The sequence below is a fragment of the Microtus oregoni genome, unplaced genomic scaffold, assembly GCF_018167655.1.
Source record: "Microtus oregoni isolate MIOR12 unplaced genomic scaffold, Mior012 000005F_ref0000423, whole genome shotgun sequence".
Taxonomy (NCBI): Eukaryota; Metazoa; Chordata; class Mammalia; order Rodentia; family Cricetidae; genus Microtus; species Microtus oregoni.
The window spans coordinates 1,004,948-1,032,580 of NW_024543064.1; the positions used below are offsets into that span (position 1 = coordinate 1,004,948).

General features: G+C 48.0%; 2 protein-coding genes and 1 pseudogene across 7 annotated transcripts in view; 1 reads left to right on the forward strand and 2 right to left on the reverse strand.

Annotated features, from left to right (window-relative positions):
* LOC121448367 (cyclin-dependent kinase 11B) overlaps positions 1–529 on the reverse strand; it is a 28,263-nt gene extending 27,734 nt beyond the window's left edge. For 3 of the 5 annotated variants that reach the window (XM_041652335.1, XM_041652332.1, XM_041652336.1), the window contains exons 1-2: positions 443–474; positions 66–210 (exon numbers count right to left, since the gene is read on the reverse strand). The gene's annotated coding sequence lies outside the window, so the exon portion shown is untranslated. Of the gene's footprint in view, positions 1–65; positions 371–442 lie in introns of those variants that run through there. The other 2 variants (XM_041652334.1, XM_041652333.1) reach the window with 2 other exon arrangements.
* A 1,029-nt stretch (positions 530–1,558) lies between these two features.
* Positions 1,559–26,182, reverse strand: LOC121448619 (solute carrier family 35 member E2A). Of its 2 annotated transcripts, XR_005974376.1 has the most exons (10): positions 25,594–26,182; positions 15,969–16,446; positions 15,594–15,729; positions 14,748–14,875; positions 13,882–14,002; positions 11,965–12,018; positions 11,411–11,483; positions 9,484–9,629; positions 5,589–6,356; positions 1,559–4,724 (listed from the first exon to the last, which is right to left on the reverse strand). XR_005974376.1 is itself a non-coding variant. In XM_041652753.1 (9 exons), exons 2-9 carry the CDS (start codon positions 16,285–16,287, stop codon positions 6,119–6,121), a joined length of 1,215 nt encoding a protein of 404 aa, XP_041508687.1. In that variant the 5' UTR covers positions 16,288–16,446; positions 25,594–26,182; the 3' UTR covers positions 1,559–6,118. The 2 variants fall into 2 exon arrangements, 1 of the variants encoding a protein (XP_041508687.1); XM_041652753.1 differs by having other exon boundaries at positions 1,559–6,356.
* Positions 16,321–23,698, forward strand: LOC121448219 (annotated as a pseudogene).
* Positions 26,183–27,633: the final 1,451 nt, after the last annotated feature.

A 27,633-nucleotide genomic window follows, 5' to 3' on the forward strand; every position in this document is an offset into this window, starting at 1 on the left:
ATTCTGCCTTCTTTTTTTTTTTTTTTCTGTCATTCCTTTAAGGTTTTGGGCAACTCAGTTTTTACCTCGGTTCACTTTTCCGTAAAACGCAATCATCACCATCCACGAAATGGTACCGTTCCAGGATGAAAGACCATCCCGGTCAGAGCTCTTATCTCAGTGCCTTAGGTGTCAAAGGGCTGTGTGAGAACGTTCCAGGACGCGGGGGGCCTGGGTGACGGGTAAGATCAAGGGGGCCCGTCAAACCCTGGCCCCGGGGTGCGGTCCCGCAAACATGAGGCGGGGGCTGGCTCCGGGGCGGCCAGGGCCCGCCGCCTCCACGGCCCGCCGCCTCCGCGGCCCGTAGCTCCGCGGAGCGAGGCCGAAAGCGGCAGCACTGTGTCGCTAGCCCGATTCTTCGGGAGCACCGTCAACCCACGTCTGACCTCCCGCCGCCACTCACCCCTGCGCCGCCGTCGCCGCCGTCGCCGCCGCTGCCGCCGATCCCGGAGTCTGAGAAGAAACTGCGCCCGGCGCGCGTCAGGAACGTTGTCACTTCCTCCTCGGGCGCCCGCTGATGACGTGCATGGAGGCGGTCGGAAGTGACGCACACGGAGAAGCTCAGGGTCAGCGAGCTTCTGGCACCTCTCTTGAGTGTCACTAGTGGAGGGTGTGACTCGGGACGACCCGCCCTGGCCTTGTTTAGCTGTGTGGCTGCGGAGAAACAGAGCCAAGCCTCCCTCACCGCCACGACGGCCGGCAGGATTCGGTAGCATCGGCTACATGATCTTCCACAACCAGGCGTTTGTTAACTTACACGAGGCCTTTGGCTTGGGCCAAGCCGTGCCAGGTCACTAAAAGTGGAATCCCGTTAGAGGGTCAAACCATCAAATGGAAAAGTCTTTCCGTTCTACCCAGGATTCAGGAAGCCGAATTCCCAGGGCTAGTTACATGATGAGGAAGCCCCGCGTTCAAGAACACAACATTGAAACGAATCCAGTTTCCTCAGCCAACCTCTTCTGTGTGGGCCTACTGAAGTGACTGGGTGTTTATTTTCTCTGAGACGGGGTTCACTATGTAGACCTGGCCTCGAGCTTAGAGAGAGCCTCTTGTGTGTACCACCACCTGCTTTGTTTTTGTTTTCTGTTCATCCTAATTGCAGAACTACAAAGTTAAGATCTCCGAAATTGTAATTTTGTCTTGGTACGCTGAAGCAGGGCGGGTAGAGCTTGACAGTGAGATTTTAAAGCTGATACTATGGCAGTATTTCTCAGTGTGTTTAAACGAACTGGAGATCTTGAAGGAACCCTATGATTCCACAAAAAGTTATGAAACAGAGCAGAAATGAAAATTGCTTCTGCATGCCTTTGTCAGGCTATCTGTGGGTTTTGGGGGAAAAATAGCCAAGTATGGTGGTGGTGGTGCTCACCTTTCCTTCCAGCATTCTGGAAGCAAGCAGGCAGATCTGAGTTCGAGGCCAGCCCGGGCTGCACAGAGAAACCTTGTCTTGAACCTGCCCCCCTCCCCTGCAAAAGACAAAAATAAAACAAAATCTTACACAAAACAATTACACATTTCACATTTATTTTCTTTCACAAGAAAATTGGCAGCTTGGAAAGAAATGAGATGAGGAGGCTTTCACAATACCCATTTATTACATGACTCACAATACCCATTTATTACATAACTCATTGAATTACTTTACAGAACTCTAGGCATTAATCACTGAAATACTGAAATAGGTATAATATAAAACATTATACATTTTATGATGCATCTTAGTTCTCTAGTATTGTTTGGTGCAAAACAAATATGACTTGGCATTGTTGTAGATAATTACCAATATACTATCAAGGTTTTCTTTTTTTTTTTTTTTAAGGAGGGTGGTGGTGGTTTTGAGACAGGGTTTCTCTGTAGCTTTGGTGCCTGTCCTGGACTAGCTCTTGCAGACCAGGCTGGTCTCGAACTAAAAGAGATTCACCTGCCTCTGCCTCCCAAGTACTGGGATTAAAGTCAACATCACCCGGCTTGCTGCTGCTGCTTTTTTTTTTTTTTTTGATGTGGAACTTACAACCTTAAACTGTGGACTTTTCCAAAGTGACAATACTGCTTGAGCAAATACAAATTCACAGTTATCTCCAAGTCTAAACACTAGAAATTAATTTAATGCAGTTTGAGTCCCAGAAATGGAAACTAAAGACAATGGAAACAAACAAAAAAACCACACACACACTTGCCAAATGGATTGATTTCAAACTCAACTTGAACATGTGAGCAAGAGTCTAACAGTCACCTAACTCAGAATTAGAGCCCCCAAGGAAACTAAGAATGAAAACATTTGGGCGGTGGTGGTGCGCGCCTTTAATCCCAGCACTTGGGAGGCAGAGACAGGTGGATCTCTGTGAGTTCGAGGCCAGCCTGGTCTACAAGAGCTAGTTCCAAGACAGGCTCCAAAGCTACAGAGAATCCCTGTCTCGAAAAAACAAAAACAAAAAAAAGAATGAAAACATTCTTAGGAAACACCAAAGTTAAAAGCTACTACACTCTGAATTGTGGTTGGAACTGTCTGTCCACATTAGCATGATGTTTAGTTCATGGGGCGAGCCAAGACATTTATAAACTAAGAAAACAGTTGCGGGGGGGCGGGGGGCTTTATAGCTCAGAGAAGGGCAACAGCCTAGCATTCCCGAAGCCCTAAGCTCTAGCCCTAGCCCAAGAGAGAGAGAGAGAGAAAAGAGGAAAACGAAGAGATGAAAAGGCCTCCCCATAGTAGGCCATATATTTCTTTGTTGAGGGGAAAAAAATAGAAGAGAATTGAAAACGGCTGGTGACACCTGCTTGTAATCTCAGGACGAAGAAGACTGAAGGAGCCGGGCAGTGGTAACAGTGCACAGCTTTAATCCCAGCACTCCTGAGGCAGAGGCAGGCGGATCTCTGTGAATTTGAGGACAGCCTAGTCTACAGACTGAGTTCCAGGACAGGCTCCAAAGCTACAGAGAGGGAGGAGGAAGACTGAAGAAGGCTGCAGATCTCAAGGACAGTATGGCTCACGTAAGGACTCAAGGGAAAGAGAACAGGCATGGTTTTCCACCGTTAGGATCATCTTTGTTTACTCTTTTCCAGTGTTAGGAAATAAAATGCTTGCAGGAGACATCACTTGGACAGAAGTGAAGTGACCACGGAGGAGCTGGGTCACAGCCACGTATTTTGTAGTGATCTAAAGGCAGCAAGCAGTTTACGTGACTGATTCCCTTGTGCGTGTTTATTCTCTTTCATCTCCTCTGATTCATCATTTTTATTTTTGTCAAATTAGAAACATATTTTGGATTGCACAAGAGTACTCTCGACTTTCCAGGCAAACAGATTATAATGCTGGTATGTAAGAAATTACAAAGATCAGAAAAACAATTAAGTTTTTTTTTTTGAAACAGGATCCTAATATGTAGCCCAAGTTGGTCTTGGAATAACTGTATAGCCTAATGCCTCCACAGGACTATGATTACAGGTAAGTGCTACCATGCCCAACTTTAGACAAAAACCATCTACTGTGGTGGATGTTTTGGGGTCTCGTCTCCCTCTATCCCATGTGTGCTGGTCTCAATAAATGACACCAATGTATCACTAAGCTACATCCCAAAGTCATGGGAGTCTTTTTTAATGTACTCATTTTAAAATCATGTGTGTGTGCATACGTGTATGTATGTGTGTGTGTGTGTGAGTGCAGATGCCCACAGAAGCTAGAGGAATCAGAATCCCTAGAGCTGGAGTTACAGGCAGTTGTGAGGCACCCTACACGACTTCTGGAAACTGAGCATGGGTCCTCAGCAAGAGCACTACTTGTTCTTCCCCACCAAGTCTTCTCTACAGCCCCTAGAAGCGTTCTGAAATTAGAAATCTGTGTATCTCTTAACCATGTGTGTAGTGAGGAAGCAGATGGCTGGCTCAGAATGTCCATCCGGTGTTCTGTTACAGCAGACCAGACAAAGACATGGACTTAGGAAAAATTAATCCAAGATATTTCTACACGTACATCAGCAACAATTCTTGAAAAACACAGTATGATATAAAAGTACTGACAACGTTAATAAAAAAATATTGTGATGGTATGGTTATAACAAATGGCCAGGAGTCCTGGAAATGCTGGAAGAGGTGGCTGTGTGGCAAGGATGTGCATGGAATGTAGAGCCTGACAGGCCGTGATGCTGGCTCTAGCACAGACTCCATGGTCTTCCCGCCTGTGATGAGGACAGGCCGTGATGCTGGCTCTAGCACAGATGACATGGTCTTCCCGCCTGTGATGAGGACAGGCCATGATGCTGGCTCTAGCATAGATGACATGGTCTTCCCGCCTGTGATGAGGACAGGCCGTGATGCTGGCTCTAGCATAGATGACATGGTCTTCCTGTCTCAAAAGCAGCTTTTTAAGAAGTTGTTTTAAGAAAATCTTTGTTTTTGTTTCTAGTCCACAAACTTAGAATCAAAACAGGCGGAAAGGTTGGTGAAGTGGAGGAGTAGACAGAACAAGTTACGATGGGCCATTTCCTAATTCCACATGGGAATTCCAAGTGCTACTCAGAAACCAGGCATTTGGGGCTCTGATCTGTAAGAAGGCCAGAGGGATCTTCCAACCACTGCCCAAACACGTGTCCTGGTGTGTCAGCAGCTCCACAGCCAGGTTCTTGAGAGAGGCCTAATGTACAGATTAACCCAATATCCATCATCTGCCCTCCAATGGAAGTAGAAACCTGGGGAAAGTCAAATGAGAGAACCCTTCATAGTGGAGGTGACCTCAGCACAGGGAAGACACACCTAGCCTGTGTCCAGAACACAAGCACCTTCTCTGAAAAGGTGGATTATAGATTAAAAGGCCTCATTTTGATCCATCATCACAGCAAACTTTTTCAAGTACATAAAACTTAAGACATAATTATTGCTCTTTTTCAAATCAATCTGTCTCTTTGAGGGGCTATTTTCATATTTTCCAGGCAAGGAGCCAACTTGGAAATCAATGAATCAGCATGGGCCTTCAAGATGGACAGCAGGGAAAGTGAGACTTGGAACCGAAAGTGCCAGTGGCTAAAGCTCGTGAGTCTCGGAGTTTGGGTTACTGGAGAAGAGTCTTAAAGACTGGCTGGCCATGGACTGCACCCCACATCAGAACCCACAAACTGATGAATAAGTAAAACCTCAGCATCTCATGCCCAAGCCCCCACTATGGTCCTTCACTGCTCAGGCATCCTGAGCTCTGACACCAGTGACCCTGGGAGGAGGGACAGACTCTGGGCACCTGGTAGCTCAGGAAGTATCACATATGATCCCTGGGAAGAGCCAGCTGTGTGTGTAGACTTGGATTCACCTTACATGCAGACACTCCAGGAGCTTTGCTAAAATGAGTCACTGCACATGAAGCGTAACCTGTAAACACAGATGCTCTGCTAAACTTCCCTGTCATCATCCCGAAGGGGAATCTGGCAGGGTGGTCAACTATGCCTGCTTCACATTCAGTATACCCAGGACAGAGAAGAACTCCAGGGGGACCTGTTCTGATTAGAGATTTGCCCGAGTTGGAGAAATCACCAAACGGGTAGCAGAAACACAGGACAGCAAACCTGGAGTGGGGTAGCTCAGTGTAGCACAGGCCAAAAAGGGGAGACTTTCTCTTCATAGAAGCTCTACTCCTCCATGGAAGAAGACACTCGTCTCTGTTGTCAGTCATTCTGCATCCCCAGGGTTTTGTGGCTCTTTGCTAGAGTCACTGGCATCTGGAATTTCTGTTTCTTGTCTGTCAGGAACCAGGAGGCTTTGGTGTCTGTGGTGGTGGTGGTGGTCATAGGAAAGTTGAAGTCTCCTGGATGGCATCAAGCAGACAGCAACTCCTGTTGGTACTGGAACCTGTGCTTATTCCACAGTTGGCCCCACCGAGTCACTGGCGCACCTGCAGGCAGTGTGCCCAGTTAGCCATAGGCCATTTGCTCCCTCCTGCAGGGCTCTGTCAGGCAGAAGCTGATCCCCAAACTCCCCATCTGGTGTCCAGTGAGGAACAAAAGACCTGCCTGCAGAGTCTGCCTCTCTCTTCCAGCATACAGTGCAGGAGGACAGTCTAGGCTGGGTTTCCGGGCGTCACGGCATCAAAAGGAACTCAGTGGTGCTGTCTTGAGTCCTGGGGAACCAGAGGTTCTGTGTCATCCTCTGAGCCCCGGCTACTGGCTGTGGCCAGACTCTGCATGGTCTCCTGCTGATACTGCCTGGCCTTGTTGTAGAGCAAGACGCCCACTGTGACAAGGACGGTGCCAATGGCAGACAGGCTGGTGATTTTGTTGCCAAAAACGATGATGCTGAGCCAGATAGACAAGGCGTGCTTCACGGTGCTGGCGACACTATGGCAGTAGAGCAGAGCAAACAGTCAGGTGCTGGCTCACACCCACAGAGGCAAGCCTGCTGTGCTGTCAGCCCGGGGTCTTGGCCCCAAGGGGGACATGGATGAGGTTCCTAGCACTGAGGGGTTTTGTCTGCAACTTTGTTCTCAGGTTTACTCCTTTTTTTTTAAAAAAAAAAAGATTTATTTATTTCATGTATATGAGTGCTCTATCAGCATGTGCGCCTTTATGCCAGAAGAGGCCATCAGTTTCCACTATAGATGGCTGTGAGCCACCGTGTGTTTGGTGGGAATTGAACTCAGGACCTCTGAAAGAGCAGCTAGTGCTCTTAACTGCTGAGCCATCTCTCCAGCCCCCAGGTTTACTCTTTTTAAATGAAAAATCTCAAAACAGGGGCTGAAGAAACGACTCAGTGGCTAAGAGCAGAGCTACTCTTCCAAAGAACCCAGATGGTGGCTCACAGCTGTAACTCCAGTCCCAGGGAATCCGATGCCCTCTTCTGGCCTCCATGGGATACAAAGAACCCAGATGGTGGCTCACAGCTGTAACTCCAGTCCCAGGAAATCCGATGCCCTCTTCTGGCCTCCATGGGATACAAAGAACCCAGATGGTGGCTCACAACTGTCTGTAACTCCAGTCCCAGGGAATCCGATGCCCTCTTCTGGCCTCCATGGGATCCAAAGAACCCAGATGGTGGCTCACAGCTGTAACTCCAGTCCCAGGAAATCCGATGCCCTCTTCTGGCCTCCATGGGATACAAAGAACCCAGATGGTGGCTCACAGCTGTAACTCCAGTCCCAGGGAATCCGATGCCCTCTTCTGGCCTCCATGGGATACAAAGAACCCAGATGGTGGCTCACAACTGTCTGTAACTCCAGTCCCAGGGAATCCGATGCCCTCTTCTGGCCTCCATGGGATACAAGCATGCACATGATATACACACATACACTCAGACAAAATACCCATACATATTAGGTAAATAAACTTAAAGAAAACCATCAAAGTAGTGAAACACTGACGTAGTCCCAGCACCTGGACTTGAAGAACGGATTCTGCTGCATCTGCTTGAGCTTCCTCCCTTCCTTTGCAGCTCAAACCAACATCTAACTCTAAATAGACGAGGCTGATTCTGAACTACCAAGCCTACCTCTGCCTAAATTCTGGGATTATAACTCCATTATCACACCCAGTTTGTCCTTAGCAGTTTTGCCCTTTCTAAAATCATTTTATTTATTGTTTCACTTTCTGTTGTTTTGCCTGCATGTCTGTATATGCACCACGTATGTATTTGGTGCTCACAGAAGACAGAAGCGGGCCTTAGATACTCTGGAAATGGAGTTATGCATGGTTGTAAATCACCACGTGGGTGCTGGGACTCAAACCCAGGACTTCTGCAAGAGAAACAAGACCCTAGGCTGGCCTGAACCTGCAGTGGTCCTCCTGCATCAGCCTCCTGAATGCTGGAATTACAATGTGCTACAATGCCTGTCTCAGTAGTGATTTGAACTAAATGTTTATTTGATTCTGTGTGTGTTTATATGCATCGTGTATGTGCAGTGCCCACAGGTCAGAAGAGGTGTTAGATTCCCTAGAACTCGAGTTACAAATGGCTGTGAGCTGAATCCTGGTCCTCTTTCAAAGCAATAAACACATAGGGCTGGAGAGATGGCTCAACAGTTGAGAGCACTGGCTGCTCTTCCAGAGGACCTGAGTTCAATTCCCACCAAACACACGGTGGCTCAAAACCATCTGTAATGAGATATGGTGCCCTCTTCTGACCTGCAGACATACATGCAGACAGAATACTGTATACATAATAATAAATAAATATTAAAAAAAACAGCAGTAAACACTCTTAACTACTGAGCCAATTTCCAGCTCCTGGACTGAAATATTTTAAGGTCAGCTGGAGATACTGTGTCCTGGGGAGGTGGGGAGGGAGAGCTCTCACAGTGGATCCTACTCTTGCTTGTAACTATTCTTCTGAGTACTGTGCCACCACTCCCAGCAACACTGTGACATTTGCCCCTAAAATACCTCAGCTTGCTCTCTGTTAACAGAATGAGACAAACACCATGTGTACTGTCAAGAACTCTACAAACCTGAGGGAAAACCCTAAGATTAATTTGTTAAGTGAAACTGACCCCATGCACATATTAGGCCCCAGTAGAAACAGTTAATATGAAATACGTTAAAATGCCTGAACTTCTGTTCTGTTGGACTGGGATTATGAATAACTTAATTTTTATACTTTTCTGTCTTGTTGAAATTTTTAAATTTATTTAATATGCATTGTTGTTTTGCCTGTGTCTGTGTGAGGGTGTCAGATCCCCTGGAACTGGAAGTTACAGATAGTTGTGAGCTGCCATGTGGGTGCTGGGAATTGAACCCGGGTCCTCTGGAAGAGTAGTCAGTGCTATTAACCACTGAATCTTCTCTCCTTTTGACCTTTCTATGATGAGAACAATTAATTCTATGGGTTAAACATGCCTGGAGTAAACCACAGATAGAAATATTTGGGAAAAAACAGAGCCTATATTGAATGTGTATAGACTTTCTTCCTTGTTATTACTCCGTACATGTACAGTACGGCAAGCTGGGAGGTGGTGGTGCACACCTTTAAACCCAGCACTCAGGAGACAGAAGCAGGTCAATCTCTGTAAATTCAAGGCCATCCTGGTCTACATAGCTAGTTCCAGGACAGCTAGGCTTGTTTCACAGAGAAACCCTGTCTTTGGGGGGGTGGTACAGTTTAGCAATAATTTATACAGCACTTAGGACACAGCATCTTGTTAGTCCTAAGGTCTTAGAGGATGAATGCAGTTTCTCTGCAAATCCCTGGTAATTTAATATAAGGAATTTAAGATCTGTGGCTTTTGAATCAGATATGGTAGTACCTGGCTATGATTCCAGCATTTGGGAGATAGAGGATAAGGAGTTCAAGGTTTCCTTGCCTATATAGTGAGTTCCAGGTCAGTCTGGGCCATATATAAGAGCATCTCAAAAAGAAAAACCAACCTGTGAATCTCAGGAAAATTTCTGCAACAGCGACTTCCAGAAAAAAGTTCCCTGAAAATCTGCTTCACACAGTGATGGTCCAGTATCAAAGGAGGAGAACCTCACTCACCTGAAAGTCACAGGGGAGATCTTTCCCATCAGGGCGTATGCGGTGACACTCTGAAGGTGAAACAAGGCGCCGTCTGTCAGCAGCAGCAGCACGATGTCCTGGCTGTAGCTGAAGCTCTTCCCACTCCTGCCAATCACAGGGACATCCTATGGCCAAAACAAAAGGACGTTCTTCTGGCCTGTCGTCGCTGCTGAGAAGGTAAGGTACCACCGGTGCCAAGTAACTGAAAGTCAGTCACACTGGAGCTCTGAATGCCTGTCTGCTAGACAGCAGTGTGCACATTCATTAGGACTTTCAGTACAGACCAGGCATGCTACATGCCTACAATCCCAGCACTCAGGTAGAGACAGGAGGACTTGGACATTCAGAGAAAAACAGCAAATCTGAGGCCAACTTGGTTTACACGAGCTCTTATCTCAAAAGTGAGGGGGGTTATGTCGGAAAAATGCCTCAGTAAGTAAAGAGCTTGCAATACATGTAAGAAAACTCATGCCAGAGCTAGGTGGCGGTGGCGCACACCTTTAATCCCACCACTTGCCAGGCAGGCAGATCTCTGTGAGTTCAAAGCCAGTAGTCTGGTCTACTAAGAGAGTTCCAGGACAGCTAGGAGTTAGAGAAACCCTGTCTAGAAAAAGCAGTAACAAAAAAATCAAAACTAAAACCAAAAACTCAAGTTCAGATCCCCAAAACATATGTACAGCTAAAAATGGCAGTATAGTCTATAATCCCACTATTACACTACTATAAGTGGGAGCAGAGACAGGAGAATCCTCGGAAACTTGCAAGACAGCTAATTTGGCTTGCAAATAAGGGGAAAGCAAGGACCAGCTCCCAAAGCTGCCCCGTGTCCTCCATGTCCACACTTCAGGGAGACCGAGGCAAGAGGACTACCAAGAGTTCAAAGCCAGCCTGGGCTGCAGTGTGAGTTCTGGGCCAGCCTGGGCCTGCAATTTTAGCGTTTGGGAGATTGAGGCGAGGCCTACCAATAATGTGAGGACCAGCCTGGGATATATAATGTGTTCTAGGCCAGCCTGAGCTACAAAATGAGACCCTGTTGGTTTTTTTTTTTTTTTTTTTTTTTTAGTTTTTTGAGACAGGGTTTCTCTGTGGCTTTGGAGCCTGTACTGGAAGTAGCTCTATAGACCAGGCTGGTCTCGAACTCACAGAGATCCGCCTGCCTCTGCCTCCCAAGTGCTGAGATTAAAAGCGTGCGCCACCACCGCCCGGCTGAGTTTGTTTTTTTTAAATCAACAAAAACCCTCATTGGTAAGGATCTTAAGAACATGGAACTCCTGTGTGTGTATTTTGAAAACATAAAATGTTTCAACCAACCATTCCAGCTGCAAGACTATATTCCAAAGACACACCCCCATTTGCAAAGGGTGTTGTATATGGCACTGTGGGGCAAGGTAAAGCTATGACCCGCAGCATCATCAGTACAGACTTCCCAGTGTGACATGTCTTAAGGAGAAAGGTTTACACAGACACGCACTTCCGGAAACGGAGGGACTCCAGGAAATGGGCTGGGAGTAAATCTGCACCCACAAGCTCGCTACAGGGCAACTTAGACAAGGAAGCTAAGGGTAGGAGAGCCTCTCAGTTGGTTTCAAATATAAAACTGCTGACTTAGGTGGGAGTGGGAACAGAACCTTTAACACTAGCACTAAGAGGCTGAGGCAAGCATAGCTATGTCAGTTTGAGGCTAACCTGGTCTACATAGCAAGCTTCAGACCGCCAGGACTACATAATGAGACTCTGTCTCAAAAGAACAACAAAACTCTGTTTACTATTCTATAATGGGCAAAACCATTTCCATAATAAAAGGTAAGTTAAGCAAGCCTAAAAACCCTAACACAAAACTCAGATTTAGCCACCCACCCTTCTTCACCTGAACCCCAGTGTGGAGGGTGCCAGGCTGGAAACCTACCATGAAGAAGGCCCACGCTGGGATCAGCAAGGCCACAGCAGCAGCACTGGTGTAAAACTGCAGCTCCGGGGCCCTGGAGGGACAGGAAACACATGATCTTTCTCATGGGTCTGGGCTTCCACCCAGGCATTTTCAGCAAAGAAAACTCAAGAATCAGCAGTCAGAAATGTGTCTCCCACAATGTCAAGAATGTAAGGGTCCCCATGACCTGAGCTGGCTGTTTGGTAACCCGAGGAGTGAGCTAGGAAGCAGGTGGTTTTCTCTCAATTTTTCACCAAGAGCTGTCAAAGCCACTCAAACCAAATGAGTTCAGGCTCCCAGGGCTCATTCAGAGCTGTAAAATGACCAAAAGTCCTGCTGGGTCTTAAGAAATCACAGTCGGTGCTGGATGTGGTGGTGCAGACCTCTGATCCCAGCACTTGTGAGGCCTGCTCTGTACAGGGAATGCTAGGACAGCCAGGGCTACATAGACATGTTATCTCACCCCTGCCCCAATTACTGCTACCGCCACCACGCCAAAATTAGAAACTATAAATCCTCTTACAGATACTTACGAGAACCTGTATTTGTCCCCACTGAGAAGCTTTTTTGAAAAAACATTCTGCAAACTAGAACAAAGAGACATAAAACACTTAAGTCAGTCAGGAATAAGGTGAAGATCAACCACCCACTAAGGCCAACAGCCACAGGCACTTACGCGCCTGAAGCCAGTCCTGTACCAGGTGTGTCCAGTCATCACCACCCGGAGAAGTAGAAGTGTGCCTACTGTCCCTACAGACAAGTAAACAGCCTGAATGACTTGCCATCTCAAACATCAGAGCACCACGATGGTTTTGCTCTGCACGCTTTGAAAACCCCAACATGGGAAGCTCAGGCAGGAAGACTAGGAATTCAAAGTCATCTTCAGATACATAATGAGTTTGAAGCAAGCCTGATCTATGTGGAACCCTGTTTCAAAACCCCAAAAGAAGGGCTGGAGGGAAGGTTCAGTGATTAAGAGCAGTTCTTACAGGAGGACAAAGGTTTGGTTCTTAAAACTGACAGGGTGGCTTACAACCTTCCATAATTCAAGTTCCAGAGACTCCATCGTCCTTTCTGACTTCTGAAGGTTACTTGTGCACATGTGATGCACATACATACATGCAAACAAAACACTCATACATACATAATAAAAATAAATCTAGTTGGGTAGTGGTGGCGCATGTCTTTAACTCTAGTACTTGGCAAGAAGATGCAGACAGATCTCTGAGTTTGGTGCCAGTCTGGTCTACATAGTGAGCTCCAGGACAGCTGGGTCTACCAGAGAAACTCTGTCTCAAAACAAAACAAAAAACAAACAACAAAAAATTAAATCTAAGCCAGGAGTGGTGGCACACGCCCTTGGTGCCAGCACTCAGGAATCAGAGGCAAGCAGGCCTCTGAATTCAAGGATAGCCTGGTCTACATAGTGAGTTCTAGGACAGCCAGGGCTAAGTAGAGGGACCCTGCCTCAAACAACCAAAATCTAAAACCAACCAAAAGAAGCAAAGTAAGTAAGGAAACAAAGAAAACCAAAATAGCTCACTGGATGAAGTTCCATAAATTCAGTAGCCTTGGGTTCCAGGCAAAAGAGGGCCCCGTGGCATGTGTACGACTGAATAAAACTAGTCATGCATGCAAAACCCCAGTGGGATGGCTCAGTGGTTAAGAGCATTGCCTGCTCTTCCAAAGGTCCTGAGTTCAATTCCCGGCAACCACATGGTGGCTCACAACCATATGTAATGGGGTCTGGTGCCCTCTTCTGACCTGCAGACATACATGCAGACAGAATATTGTATACATAATAAATAAATAAATATTAAAAAAAAACAACCCAGTGGGAAAAATCAGATTTTAAAGCCAGAACTTAGAAACAGACACACCACAAGGGAAACATACAAACAGCCATTGGGAAAATAAAAAAATCCTGGCTTCAAAAGTGACCTCAGAGATAGAACTTGACATAGTGGGACATTGTTGCCTAGCTTCTTACTGGAGAAGGATTTTAACTTAAGTGTAGGAAAAGGTGATGCCAATCCGCACGGACAGAATAGTGACCAAGGACGCTGTCTCAAGCCACAAGACAGCAGGAATCAAGAGCATCTTCAGAAGTCCAGGACTCATCCAGTGGTTTGCCTTTTAGAAGCTTACCCTACAGGCAAAGATTACCGGCATGTGTGCCACCACACCAGTCTAGCTACCATTTTGATTATCACAATTATCCTTACCGTGTAACCATATCCCTCTAGTTGTATATTAGCAATTAGGACTACATATCAAATTCCAGCTTTGTTTGGAAAAAATGCTCTGGAACTTATTGTTGTACTTCTTGAGAAACAGGACAGTGGAGCCTGGCTCAGCTTGAATCTGAATACTCGTGGGCTCAGATGAGGCAAAACCAGCCCTTCTTAAGCAAGCTTCCTTCACCATCTCCCCTTGTGATCTTAACTCACCAATCCATAATGTTGGTGGATAATGCAGCTGAAAACCCCAGGATGTTGAAGCTTATCTCAGTGGCTGTGCACAATGCCAGTCCTCCCATGACTGGGATAAGGGACAAGTTGACCAACAGCCCTGGCAAGAACAAAACAGGAACGTGCGTAAGTGTGGGTGCGCACAGGCCACGACACACAAATGGAGGATAACCTGTGTAGACAACTCCCTCCTTCCACCATTAGGTCCTAAGGACTGAACTCAGCAGCTCCTTCACCCACTGCTCTAGATCCCGTCTCTAAAAACAAAACAAGCAGGACTAGAGAGACGGCTCAGGGGTTAAGAGCACTGGCTGCTCTGAAGGTCCTGAGTTCAGTTCCTGTACTCACATGATGGCGGCTCACAACCATCTGTAATGACATCTGGTGCCCTCTTTGGGCCTGCAGGCATAATGTATACATAATGAATAAATAAAAAAAAAAATTCACAGCAGGGTTTCTCTGTGTAGCTTTGAAGCTTGGCCTGGCACTAGCTCTGTAGCCCAGGCTGGCCTTGAATTCACAGAGATCCGCCTGCCTCTGCTTCCCTAGTGCTGGGATTAAAGGTGTACGCCACCACTGCCAGGAAATAAATAAATCTTAAAAAATAAAATTCTGTTCACTGCAATGAAAATCACATTTTCCACCTCTGTTAATCTTGGAAATGACAATACTTAACAGAACCTTTTCAATTTTACATAGAGGACTTATTTCAATTGTCACAGAAAATAAGGACATGTAGCTGAACAAGACCCAGCACGTAATGGGCAGCAGGTGACACCACAGATGAAAATAAAAGGTGCTGAGGCCCAGGCCAGGCTGAAGGGCAGGACCAGGAGAGCCCCTACCTGTGTACTCCCCCAGAATCATTCGAGACATGATCACAGTGAAAATGGGAGCTGAGCTCTTCACAGTCTCAGCGAAGGACACTGCCACATTCTTCAGGCTGACCAGCCCCAAAACCACCGTGGCAAACCTTAAAACAAGAGAAGAGCAACATGAGAAGGGACGTCTGCTTATAAAATAGACTCCAAGTGCTTAGCCACGACCAGTGGGCACATCCGGTCCCTCTTCCCAACAAGCAGGCCGAGCCCCAGGTGAGGGCAACCCTACTGCACTCCAGGATGCAAACACCTTCCAACCACTACTGAGTTACCTTTTTAAAAACATCTTATTTGAGACAGAGTCTCAGTATGTAGCTCTGGCTGTCCTGGAACTCACTATGTAACCAGACTGGTCAAATTCACAGAGACCCACCTGCCCCTGCCTCCCAAGGATGTGCACTGAATTACTTTTTAAGGCTGCCGTATAAAAGACTCAAGAGAGAATGAATGTGGCTCAAGGGCCACAAAACTGAAATCCAACTGATGGATATCCCACATGTGGACAGACCTGTAATTGTATCCTGTGCTAGAAACACACACTCAGACACACTAATCGCCAAGGCCTCCAATAGGGTTTCCACACTTACTAACTAGAAAGATACTTGTTTTTGGTTTTGTTTGTCAAGACGGAGTTTCTCTGTATCTCTGGCTGTCCTGGACTCTCTTTGTAGACCAGGCTGGCCTCAAACTCAGAGAGACCCACCTGCCCCTGCCTCCTGAGTGCTGGGATTAAAGTCATGAACCAACACTCTCAGATCGTAGAGGTGTTTTATATCTAAAGAAACCAGTAAGATGGCCAGCACATTGTACCTCATGAGGCCCACGAAGAGCATGGTCATGATGAAATTGGGTGGGTAAGAGAGCCGAGTTTTGTGTTGATACAAACAGCAAGGAACAAATATTTTAACGCATCCAATTAATGTCGTAGACAGCATCTGCACAGCACCTGTGGAGGGAGCATGGGGCGCACTGAGAACAGGCCTTTCCCACACGTGAGCACAGACATCACCCTTCACTCCAGGACATTTCTGAGTAAGCCCCTTTAGCTTTTCCCTCCCTCCTGGTGGCCTCTGGCCACTCAGCATTGGCTCAAACAGGAGAGCACACCGGGCAGGCAGCATTACCTAGCATGCTGGGCTCTCCCTCCCTCTACAACAGGAGAGCACACCGGGCAGGCAGCATTACCTAGCATGCTGGGCTCTCCCTCTAGCAGCGACAGGATGTACTTGTTGAGGAACAGCGTACAAAAGCTGAAGAAGAACCACAGCGTGAGGTAGATGAGAGCCCTTGAGCTCCACACACCCAAGTCCGACTCAATGACAGTGGTCTCTGTGATGGTGACGGTGAGCAGGCTCTCCTCTGGACTTCCATCACCTTTGGTAAAGACAATCTTCTCACTCCGGTGACCAAAGAGGGGGCCCCAAGTGGGAAGTGACTTTCCTCTCAGCTCCTCTTCGCAGCCAGCCACTGTCTCCTCTGGGGCTTGGGATTTTGCTGATGACATGCTGAGGGGACTTGTGGGAAGTGAACCTCAAGGATGGACCACATGGATCAAAGTGACTTCCCCAGCAGAGGGACACAGCTGGAGGAGCAGGCAGCGGTCCTGGTCTGCATGAATGTGGACCCCGACATGTCTGTTTCCGGCAAAGTGAGGACGCAAAGGCTGAAACGTTAGAAGAGAAGCTGCATTACTAACTTTGGACATCTCCTATTCTTCTGTAATTTGTGTATGATGCATGTGTGCACCTGAGTGTGTGAGGGAAGACACATACGTGGAGGTCAGAGAGCAACCTTGGGCCTGACTCGCACCTCGCTTGCGGTCCACTGCTGAGCTAGCTCTTCCACAAGCTGACAGGGCCCTCCTGTCACTCTTTCCTCTCGTCGTCCAAAGATTCTGTTCTAGTTTATCTTGCTGTATAAGGAAGTATAGCTGCCTGGACCCGAGACCCCACCAACCTCGGAAGGTGCCAGGCTGAGGCAGTCCCCTTACTCTTACCAGGCTGGTCCTTCCCTGATTGGCTCAGCTCAACCCAGACCTGGAGTTCCTTCTGCCCCTGGTCTCTAAGACAGTTTGCATCAGGTTTGTCCACACCTTCCACAGATAACCCTTGGTACTTTATCCAGAGTTTCTATCTGCTCACCACATTGAGTTTTTAATTCATGAAAGTCCTATTTGTTTCTGTTTCAAATTGGCCTGTCTTTCAATTCCTCTTTCATATCCTTTATGGTCACTGATGATTCATTATTCATAGACCGTGGCTACCTAGGCCCATTTTTTTCCTTGGTGGATGGATGAGTATGTCAGACAGCACCTCTACTTGTTGTGCTGGTTTAGGTTTTCCAAGGGCCAAGGACCAAGTCCATGCTACTTTCCAGACAACACTAGTCAAAGTCATCAAAGCTTGGCCCAAGGACATTCAGACGCGTGCTACAGTGTCTACAATGAGATGTCTACCACTCTTAAAGTCTCAAACAGCCAAACCATCCTGTTCTCCTGTGGAGGTTGGCATTCTCCTAGTTCTGGCTTTGAGCAGGGTCTTGTCTTTGACCTGCTTAATCTCATCAGAACTTCACTCCAGGCTGGGACATAGGCCTTTGGTAGAGTGCTTGCCCACCATTCACGAGGCCTGAGGTTTGAGCCTCAGCACTCAAACAATAAAAATTGAAGGTGCATACCTTTAATCCCAGCACTTGGGAGGCAAAGGCAGGCAAATCTCTGTGAGCTTGAGGCCTGCCTGGTCTAGAGCAAGTTCCAGGACAGGCTCCAAAGGTACACAGAGAAAATCTGTTTTGAAAAAGAAAAATTGAAAAACAATCAAAAACACTACCACGCAAGTAGCTTTAAAGAGCTGTTTGTTGCTTGGGCTTCCTGGTTTTGGCTTCTATGGTTTGGTGCACTGGCTGCTCTTCCACAGAACCTAGTCTAATTCCTAGTACCCTCCGTAACTCCAGTTTCAGGGCATCTTATGGCCTCCACAGGCACCAGGCATGTACGTGGTTCACATATATACATGAAGACAAAATACCCATACACATAAAAATTTTAAAAAGGGCACCTCTTTCCTATCCCTTTCTTTTTACGTTTAAGAGTGCTCTGCCTGCATGTTTGTGCACCATGTGTGTGGCTGGTGACTGCAGAGGTCAGTAGAGGGTGTATGATCACCTAGAACTGGAGTTACAGAGGGTTGTGAGTCACCATATAGGTGATGGGAGCCAAAGTCAGGACTTCTACAAGTGTCTCTCTACCCCATCCCTCTTTCTGAGGCACACTGCAGGTATTAGCTCCGGAGTGTGATCCAGCTTCATGTCCTTCTGGATATCATGGTTCCCACCTCTCTAGGACCCTTAGTTCATACTTCCATGTTTGCATGTGCCTGACTCATGTCAAATGATCTGTATGTATATCTGCCTGCCTGTGCTCACCGTATGTGCTTTGCTATCTGTAGTATAGAGGATGCCATACTCAGCTGGGCAGAGTCTGCAGCCCTGTCCTGTCCCGTCACCCTTCTCCACCCAGGGCTCTGCCAAGTCTCATCATTACCTTGGTGTCTCACCTGATCCTAGCAAGTATTCTTTCTCCCATCATGACCCCTCAGTACACAGGAGAAGCCCCTCAGTGTGTCCCAAACCACTATGGGGATGGCACTGTTCCTCAAGCTTCCTGGGTTCTGTTAAGCCAGACCTCTACCGAATGCTGTTTTCTTCTTCCTCACCATTGGCAATGTCACAGTTTGGCTCCAGTGACAATTTACTGGTAGCTGAACGTCCTAGACTCCAGGACTGGCCAGGCCCTGTGCTGGGATGGAAAGAGAATTCATATACTCCACCATCACCCTTTCCTGCCCAGGAGAGCAGTCAGACTGAAAGTAGAGTGGCCCGATATCTCCAGCAGTAAAGTATGAGAACCTCAAAGAAAAGTTCAAGTTTCAGATCATGTTTCATGCTCTTTGATGATTCAAGGGCAACCAAGCAAGGAACCACTGAGAGAAGCCACTCCCACAGCGACACCAATGGATTTTGTTCACTCCACTGATCAGAGAACATTTTGACAGTGCAAATGCAAACAGACCCCAGACATGGCCTTCCAAGAGTCAGGGCCAGCAGGAATGAGGTGCAAGTCTGTAACCCCAGCACCGGGAGCTTGGGAAGTGTAGTGACCTGTTTCAATTCTCCCACCCCTCCTCCAGCACACAGTCTTTGTGACGGTTGGTCTTTTGACAAACTACCCACTCTGCCCACCTGACCAGGCACTGCGAGGAAGGCTAGCACAGGTCACAGAAACCCCACAGGCCTTGGCCAACATAAACCCATGAGATTTACCAGGCAGCCACTTTTCCAATTTTTAAAATTACATTTGTCTACATAGTTTTTGTAAGCAGGCGTGGGTTCATGTGTACATAGCATGTCTGTGGAGGTTGAAGGAGTTGGTTCTCACCTTCTCGTATGTAGGCCTAAGGGATCAAGGTGGGTTTGTCAGGCTTGAGGGTGGGTGTCCAAGTTTGAACAGAATCTACAGAGACCGAGACCTGGGTAACTAGGCATGAAGAAGAGAAAATGCAGGTTTGGATCTATACCCCATGATTGGCTTTTGAAAAGCCACTTCTCACTGTGGACCTAGAATAAGGCAGTTTCTTATTTACTTTTCTTGCATAGCTGCAGATTCCTTAGAGTGAGACAACTGTGATGCCCACCTTTAAACTCTCTAGTTCTCTTCAGGGCATATGCTCTTCCTGGAACTCACTTTGCAGACAAGGCTGGCCTCGAACTCACAGAGATCCAGCTGCTTCTGCCTCCCGAGCGCTGGGATTAAAGGCGTGCACCACCACCGGGCCCTCACTGGTTAATAAAGAGCTGACTAATAGCTAGGCAGGATTTTCGGGGAAGAAAGGAGGCTGGGAAGAAAAAAGCCGGAGTCACCAGGAGATTCAAAGAAAAGTGATATGAAATAGCAGTGCTGAAAAAAGGTACTAAGCCAAGACATAGTATATAGATAAGAAATATGGTTTAAGTTGTAAGAGCAAGTTAGTAACAAGCATAAGAGTCATCTAAGTCTTTTGACATCAGACATGACCAACAGGAGTTGGAGCTTACCATGCGAGTTTTTGTTTTGGTCCAGGATTTCCTCACTGTGTCCCCCTTCCTCCCGTTTGGAATAGTGATGTATATTCTGTGTCATTTTATGTTAGAAGTATATAATTTTATTTTTACTTTAAAGGGGATTACAGTTAAGAAGGTGGATTTTGTGAGCTCGCGACCAGCCTGGTCTACAAATCAAGTACCAGGACAGTCACGGCTGTTACACAGAGAAATCCTGTCTCGAGAAATTAAAAAGTCTTGACTGAAAGACTGTGGGGACTCTTGAAGTTGGTCTGAATGCATTTTGCATTATGATATGACTGTCAACTTCTTGAGGCCAGGGAGTGGAGTCTGACTGTTTGAATGAGAACAGCCCCCATCAGCTCATATATTTAAGAATGCTTGGTCTCCAGTTGGTAAAACTGTTTGGTAAGGATTAGGAGGTGTGACCTTATAGGAGGAAGTGTGGGGAGGGTGAGGTTTCAAAAGTCCACACGAATTCCAGTTAGTGTACACACTCACTCTTTGCGCCTTGTGGTTGTTATCATGTAAGCTCTTAGAGACTGTTCCAGCACCGTGACTGTCTGCCTGCGGCCATGCTCCCCATGATGGTCAGGAACTCACCCTCTGAAATTTTACACAAGCCAAAAACGTATCTCTTTTTTTTTAAATTTTTATAAGTTACTTTGGTCATTATAGCAATAGAAAAGTAACCAAGGCACATAACTCCACATAACTTAAAAATAATAAAGAAAAAGTTTCAGCCACGGTGGTTACACACTGTTGTAGAATATTCCTTTACACTGTGTGAAGATATTCCACTGGAACTGTTTCAATAAAACGCTAAACGGCCAACACTAGGCAGGATTTGGGGGGCAGCCAAAACACTGGGATGAAGTTGAAGTCACCAGCCAAAGAGACGGTTCAGCAGGTAAGAATATTGCCTGTTCTTCCAAAAGACCCAGGCTCAATTCCTAGCAACCACAGCAGCTCACAGCCATCTGTAACTATAGTTTCAGGGGATTGCATACTCTCCTCCAGCCCCTGTGGGCACCAGGCACTCAAGCAGTACACAGACATAAATGCGGGCAAAACACCTACACACATTTAAAAAAAAAATAAAAGTAATCACACGATGATATTAAGAGAAGAAACTTCTGAGCATTACCTATGTCAGGCTGAGGACTGAAAGGGCTCTGAACAACACTGAGCACCAAGAACAGTCCTGTTTGACAGTACCAGGACAGCCATGGCAACACACAGAGAAACCCAGACAATAGACAATGGACACCAGATTCAGAAGTAAGGACAGTTGTCAGATGCAGGCAGCACTCTGGCTACTGCCTAGCTCACTGCTCCCACGCAGCGCTGAATTAAAGGGATCATTTGGTGTTGGAGAAATGGCTCAGTGGTTAAGAGCACGGGCTGATCTTCTAGAGGACCCAGGTTTGCTTCCCAGCAACCACATGGTGGCATATAACCATCTGTAACTCCAGTTTCAGGGGATCCAATGCCCTCTTGTCTCAGAGGGCAACAGGCATACACAGGGTTCAGAAATAAACACTGGAAGCAAACATTCATACATATAAAATAAAATTTTTAAAAAATCAGAGATTATTTGTTGGTTACTATAATACCACATGGACAAGCTCCTGGAGAAGTAGGAAAGACCTTTGGGGGCAGAGTCTGACTCTACAGATCAACCAAGGGCTACACAGCTCTAGTCAGGCAGAGTCCGACTCTCCCAGTCCCGGTCCAGTTCTGCCTTCCCAATCCACAATCCACGAAAATTACAAAGATAAGAAAGACTTTGGCCTGCAAAAGCTGAAGGTCAGCAGAGATCTGGCAACAAGCTGCTTGCATAAGAACTGGTGGTTGATTTTACCTGCGTGGGCCTGGGAGACAGTTACGCAGCTGCTCAACTTGATCTTGAGGTATGTAGAACGAGCCACCCAACCCTATCATTGGCTGTAAAGTCTGAGTCACCATGACCCTCTCAGATTAAATGTACTTCTAGGAACAGATAAGAACCAAGATGTAACTTCCCTTCCTCTGGATTATTAAGACTCTCTTGCTGGCCAGGCCGTGAAGGCGCACACCTTTCACTCAAGAGTCAGACGCAGGCAGATCTATGTGTTTGAGGCCATCCTGGGCTTCAGAGTGCATGCCAGGCCAGCCAGGGCTGTATAAAGAAACCCTGTCTGTTCCAAACAAACAAAAGACTCCCTTGCTGACAAGACCTGACTTGTGAGCTTTTACTCTAGTCCGTCAAAGACGTGCGTACAAGCCGGGCGGTGGTGGCGCACGCCTTTAATCCCAGCACTTGGGAGGCAGAGGCAGGCGGATCTCTGTGAGTTCGAGACCAGCCTGGTCTACAAGAGCTAGTTCCAGGACAGGCTCCAAAACCACAGAGAAACCCTGTCTCAAAAAACCAAAAAAAAAAAAAAAAAAAAAAAGATGTGCGTACAGAGCTCAAAGGAAAATGAGCCACACAGTGCTCTAGACCAACAGCAAAGACATGACATTAAAGCTACAAGAACCAACAGCTGCTTGCCTGGGATTAGCAGGCAGTGGTAATCTAGTGAGATTATCTTTTTTTTTTTTTTTTGAGACAGGCTGGCCCTGAAGGTGTGGGTTCTCTTGTACCAACCTCCAGAATGCTGGAATCACAGGCACTCCACCATGCCCGGTCAAGATACCATTTTTACACCATTCAATGCTTACTTTTTCCATTTTCTAGTTCCATGAATCTCAGGTTAAGAATGTCTATTTTTGGCCTCCATTCAGGGTGCTTCCAGCGGAGTGGAGGAACACAGAACCTCCAAGTGTAGCCTCCAACCATAGCCTCTCTGCAAGCCAAGGATGCATATCTGCAGGATTGGGCCAAGATCTGCGCACAGCCTGGCCCCAAGTGGCAGGGGAGCAAGTGGGCTGTCAGAACAAAACACTTGGAAGCTGCCGGGCCCCCAAAAAAGAAAAGGAAAAAAACACAAAAGAAATCTCGGGAACAGGACCAGAAAGCTACAGAGCACAAGACTAAGCCCCCAGGGAAGATGGCTCCCACCTCTTCTAGGGCTAAGAAATCCAAGAACTCCAGCTCCCTGGAGTCCCCTGAAGATGGCCAAGTCACAGCACCTGATTCTGTCTTTGCACTGGATTTCCTGAGACAGCAGCTGCCCGGGACCAGGGTAGCACTAAGGAGCTGTCTGCTGCCTCTCTAGAGAAAAGACAGCGGAGGAAACAGGAGAGGGAACGGAAGAAGAGGAAGCAGAAGGAGCTTCGAGCAAAGGAGGAGCCAGCTGAGGCCCCCCAGATGTGGCATGCCAGCCGAGGCACCCCAGATGTGGCCTGCAAGGAGCTGCGAGAGTCAGAGCTTATCTTTAATAAGGTGGAAGTGACTGAAGAGGAGCCTGCCAGCAAGCCCCAGAGGAAGGAGAAGTGGCAGAAGGTGAAAGGAAGCCAGACACCACTGACGGGCAGGAACTACAGGCAGCTGCTGTCTGCAGGCGCAGCATGGCCGGCTGGAGGAGCTGCGAGACCAGGATGCAGGCAAGGTCCAAGAACTGAAGGCCAAGATGAAGTGGACCAACCTGCAGTACAAGGCGGAGGGTGTGAAGATCTGTGACAATGAGCACCTGCTGCAGGAAGCCTTGCAAGGTAGAGCGCTGTGCTGGCGGAAGAAGCGCTCAGAACACTTGGTAGAGAAGACACAGCAGCGTCAGGACAAGCGGTGCCAGAACCTGCGCAAGAAGGCCATGAAGGCCGAGCGGCGGCTGCAGAAGGCTCACAAGAAGGGCCAGGAGCCGCCACAGGACCTGGAGTGAGCAGGCCTCTCCTGAGCAGCTTGCAGCTCCAACATTCCTGGCCAGACACCTAGGTGACAGACTGTGGGTCTCCTATGTGAGACTGACATGTTCTTGCAACACATAGCCACAGTGAGGGCTCCAACAGTGTGCCAAGAGGATGTCTGGCCATCATCCTTAAGTAGGAGAGTGTCCTCCAGTCCCTGGGAGGGATGAAGAGGATCTGTGCCCAAGTCTTGTGAGCGTGTGTGTGTGTGTGCACGCCCGCATGTCTGTCTGTGTCTGTCTGTGTGTATTCGTGTTTCTGAAGGCTCCAGAATCAGGGCAGAAGTTGAAGTGGAGGTGCCCACCTGACCTCTTCTTACCCACCTGTATTTCCGGTGACCATGGGAACAAAAGGCCTTGACTACTGCTTCTGTGCTCACAAGTCTCTGGCAACAGACAAGAGCCCACTGGAGTTCTCGGGGGAATCTGATCCAGTTAGGTCTATCTCTGGGCCAGAGCTACAAAGCCCAGAGTCTTTCTGGGATCCACAGGATGGGCCTTGGGTAACATGGCCTCCTGTGAGCCAATTGGTATCAGCGCTTGGGAAGGAGTGGTCAGTTTAACATAAGCTAGAGTTATCTGAGAAGAGGAGCCTCACTGAGGAAGGAGACAACCTTGCCCGTGGGCAAGTCTGTGGTCACTTTCTTTACTGGTGAATGATGTGGCAGTGCCAGCTCTGGGCTCGTGGTCCTGGGTTAGAGAAGAAAGCTGGCCATGCTGAGCAAACCAGTAGGCGATGTTCCTCCATGGCTCTGGCTTTAGTTCTGCCTCTAGTTCCTTGCCCTGACTTCTCTTGCTCATGCACTGTTACCTGGATATTAACACGAAATAAACCTTTTCCTCCCCACCCCCCCGCGCCACAAAAGAATGTCTATTTTTGGCTGAAGTGATAGCTCAGGGGGTAAAGGGACCTCCTGCCAATCTCCCTCCACATATGCCATGGCAATGCGTTCTCACACATACATTCTTTTTCAAATCTGTCCTTAGTGGAGGATGAGGTTCACTGGCAGAAGGCTAGCCTAGCACGCTCAAAGCCCATTACAAACTGGAGAACAAGGAAAGGAAGAACAGGAGCAGATGGAACAGAGGACTGGGGATGTTCTCAAACACCTGGCCAGGACATCTGGATTGGTCAGCGGTGACTGAGAGAAAACATCAAACCTATATCATGCATGTCTGCGAGTTTACCTCGGGGAAATAACCCAGCAAAGGGTGCTCACATTCTGTCCACCCGCTCTTGCTTCTAACACCGGCACTGCATCAGGCCAGTCAGTAGTGAAGAATTTGTACCGAGGGAGGGTGGTCAGCCCTGACGAAAGCAACACACTGCAGCTATGGTGGTTTTTGAGGAATGGGTACTTTCAGGACCATTTATGTGGTGTGTACAGATGAAAGGCACATCCACATTACCGGCCACAAAGCAGCATGTGGCAGACTGGTCCTTTAGTTCTCTGTCTTCCCATCTTCTAATCCGTCTACACAGGAAAAGAATCACTTTAAAAGCCTTCCTAGCTCCTCACTTAATGAAACAACAAAACACTGAACAAGGAACCCACCTCTAGATCACAGTGTTTTGCTTTTTGTTTTATGCTTTTGCACGCCTCAAGGATTCAAACCATCAATGTTGCAGCCAAACTGTTTTATGCCGGGAAAGTTCCAGTTGAGAAAAAAACCGCTAGCTCTCTAAGATAAAGTTGCAGCTCCGGACCTGGCGGCATCGCCCATTTACAGCACGAAATAACATGCTTCCGGAGCCAGAGGCAGTAGAGGCAGGCAGACGACAGGGTGCCTGCACTTGCCATCCGGGCGGCGCCTTCTTCCCGACGCCTGCTGCGGCTACAGCCCGCCCGCGATCCCGCCGGTGTCCATCCCGGTCTCCACCTTACCTGTGCGTCCTGCCCTGCGAAGTCCGCCACCCAGGCGCCTGGTCCCTAGTTTGCCCCGGGCTGACTCCAGGGCGAGGTGAAGCCCGTCCCCCGTAGGGCTCAGTGCTGCAGGATGCACCGGAGTCGACTAGGCGCCGTCCGCCCACGCCAACGGACGGTGCAGCTAGGTTCCCCGACGCCGCCCACTTGGGGCCGAGCAACTTCGCGCGGAGGAGAGCTGGGTTCGCGACCAAGGCTGAGGGCTACACACCCCCTGGCGGCCTGCGGGCAGCGCGCAGCGAGCTTGAAGTTGGGACGCACAGGCGTGGGATGGAACCGGATGTGACGCACAGGAAGTCGCCACGGCGGAAGCGGGTCCGGGTGAGCCCCCTGGGGAACACCTTGGTTCCTTCCAGACCCGAGCCGGGTCCCTTGCACGCTCGCGTGTCGGTGCCTTCTGTCACGTTCGGGCGCAAACCACGCGCGCGCGTGTGTATGGGGGGGGGGGATCTTTTCCATTTGTAGCGCGACCGTGTGGCCTCCCGTTGACTCCTTCCGGGCCGGTAATGCGGAACGGAAGAGCAAGACTTCCCCCGGTCATCTTTGGAACGTTCCACCGAGACCGAGACCGGAGGGGTTGAGTCACAAGGCTGCGGAGGCACAAGGTACCGATCTGCAAGTCCAGCCTGGATTTTGATATCGAGGAGCCTAAAAAACAATCTGGCTAGAAAACAAACGCAGCGAAAACAAAAGCGCTCACTGACGGACACACGAACCACCCCAGCACCGGACTCCCTGCGTCTCGGGTGCGGTCACGAGCTGCGGGGCGGGCCGGGACCGTGGCGATGAGGCCCTGGGTGGAGCCGGAGGAAGCTCGCTCGGCGTTTGAGCGTCCCTTGTGGCCACTGGCCGTCAGAGCCCTCCGCTGCTTACCATGGAAGGGTCTTCTGTGGGTATATTGAGGCTCCCCGTAGCTGGAGATCCTGCCCGTAAAGCTCCACTTTTTATCAAACCTTCATTTGTTTTTTTTCTTGGTTGTTTGACAGTCAGTAAGGCTTCTTCAAATCTCACCCAGAGATGGCTCAGAGGTTAAGAGCATTGCCTGCTCTTCCAAAGGTCCTGAGTTCAATTCCCAGCAACCACATGGTGGCTCACAACCATCTGTAATGGAGTCTGGTACCCTCTTCTGGCCTGAAGGCATACACACAGACAGAATATTGTATACATAATAAATAAATAAATATTTTTTTTAAAAAAAAATCTCACCCAGAATAAGTTAAAATGGAGCTTCTTAAACCTTTTCCACTGGAAAACCCTTTTCATATGCAAGTCATACATTTACTGATAATCAACCTTAAATTTATCCTAAAACAAAAATTTTTTTCCGAGACAGGATTTCTCTGTAACAGTTCTGTCCTGGAACTAGCTCTTTTGGACCAGGCTGGCCTCAAACCTCTGCCTCCCGAGTGCTGGGATTAAAGGTGTGTGCCTGCCTCCACCACCATCCAGCCTAAAACAATTCTTTGTTGAGAGGCAGAGACCAGACTGGTCTACTTGGAGAATTCCAGGAGAACCAAGGCTATGTAGTGAGACCCTGTCTCAGCAAACAAACAAAATCCAGTTCTTTGGTATGCATGCAATTTTACCTCTTACTAAAGACGAAAGCAAACTGGCTTAAGAATGAGAAGGCATGCTTTATTTCACAGAACTGAATATTTATACTGCAGGACATAGAATATCTTCAGCATTTTTTAGAGTTGATATTTTTAGTCCTCATTGATAAGGACACTGCTTCATTTAAATTCTGTAGTACAAATTGGCATAAGTAAGCCCCTAATTAAATGCTTCCTTTGATAACTTTCCTTGGTCATGGTGTAATGATTCAACCACAGAACATGGCTGACACTTCTGGGTTCCAGGGCCACGCGTGTGCTGGCAAGCCCTCAGGCAGAAGTGCCTAATGGCCCGGGAATCGTAAAGGACCCTGCGTGACCCACATGCAGCATGGTTGCACGATCTACGTATGACGTAACCACAACATTCCCCACCCACCCAACCCCA

Coding starts and splice junctions, on each gene's coding strand:
- LOC121448619 (XM_041652753.1), bottom strand. CDS start 16,287: ATGTCATCAGCAAAATCCCAAGCCCCAGAGGAGACAGTGGCTGGCTGC. Junction 14,003..14,747: donor GATTCTGGGGGAGTACACAG/GTAGGGGCTCTC, acceptor TGTTCTTGCCAG/GGCTGTTGGTCAACTTGTCC. Junction 9,630..11,410: donor CAGCGTGGGCCTTCTTCATG/GTAGGTTTCCAG, acceptor TTTTGGCCATAG/GATGTCCCTGTGATTGGCAG.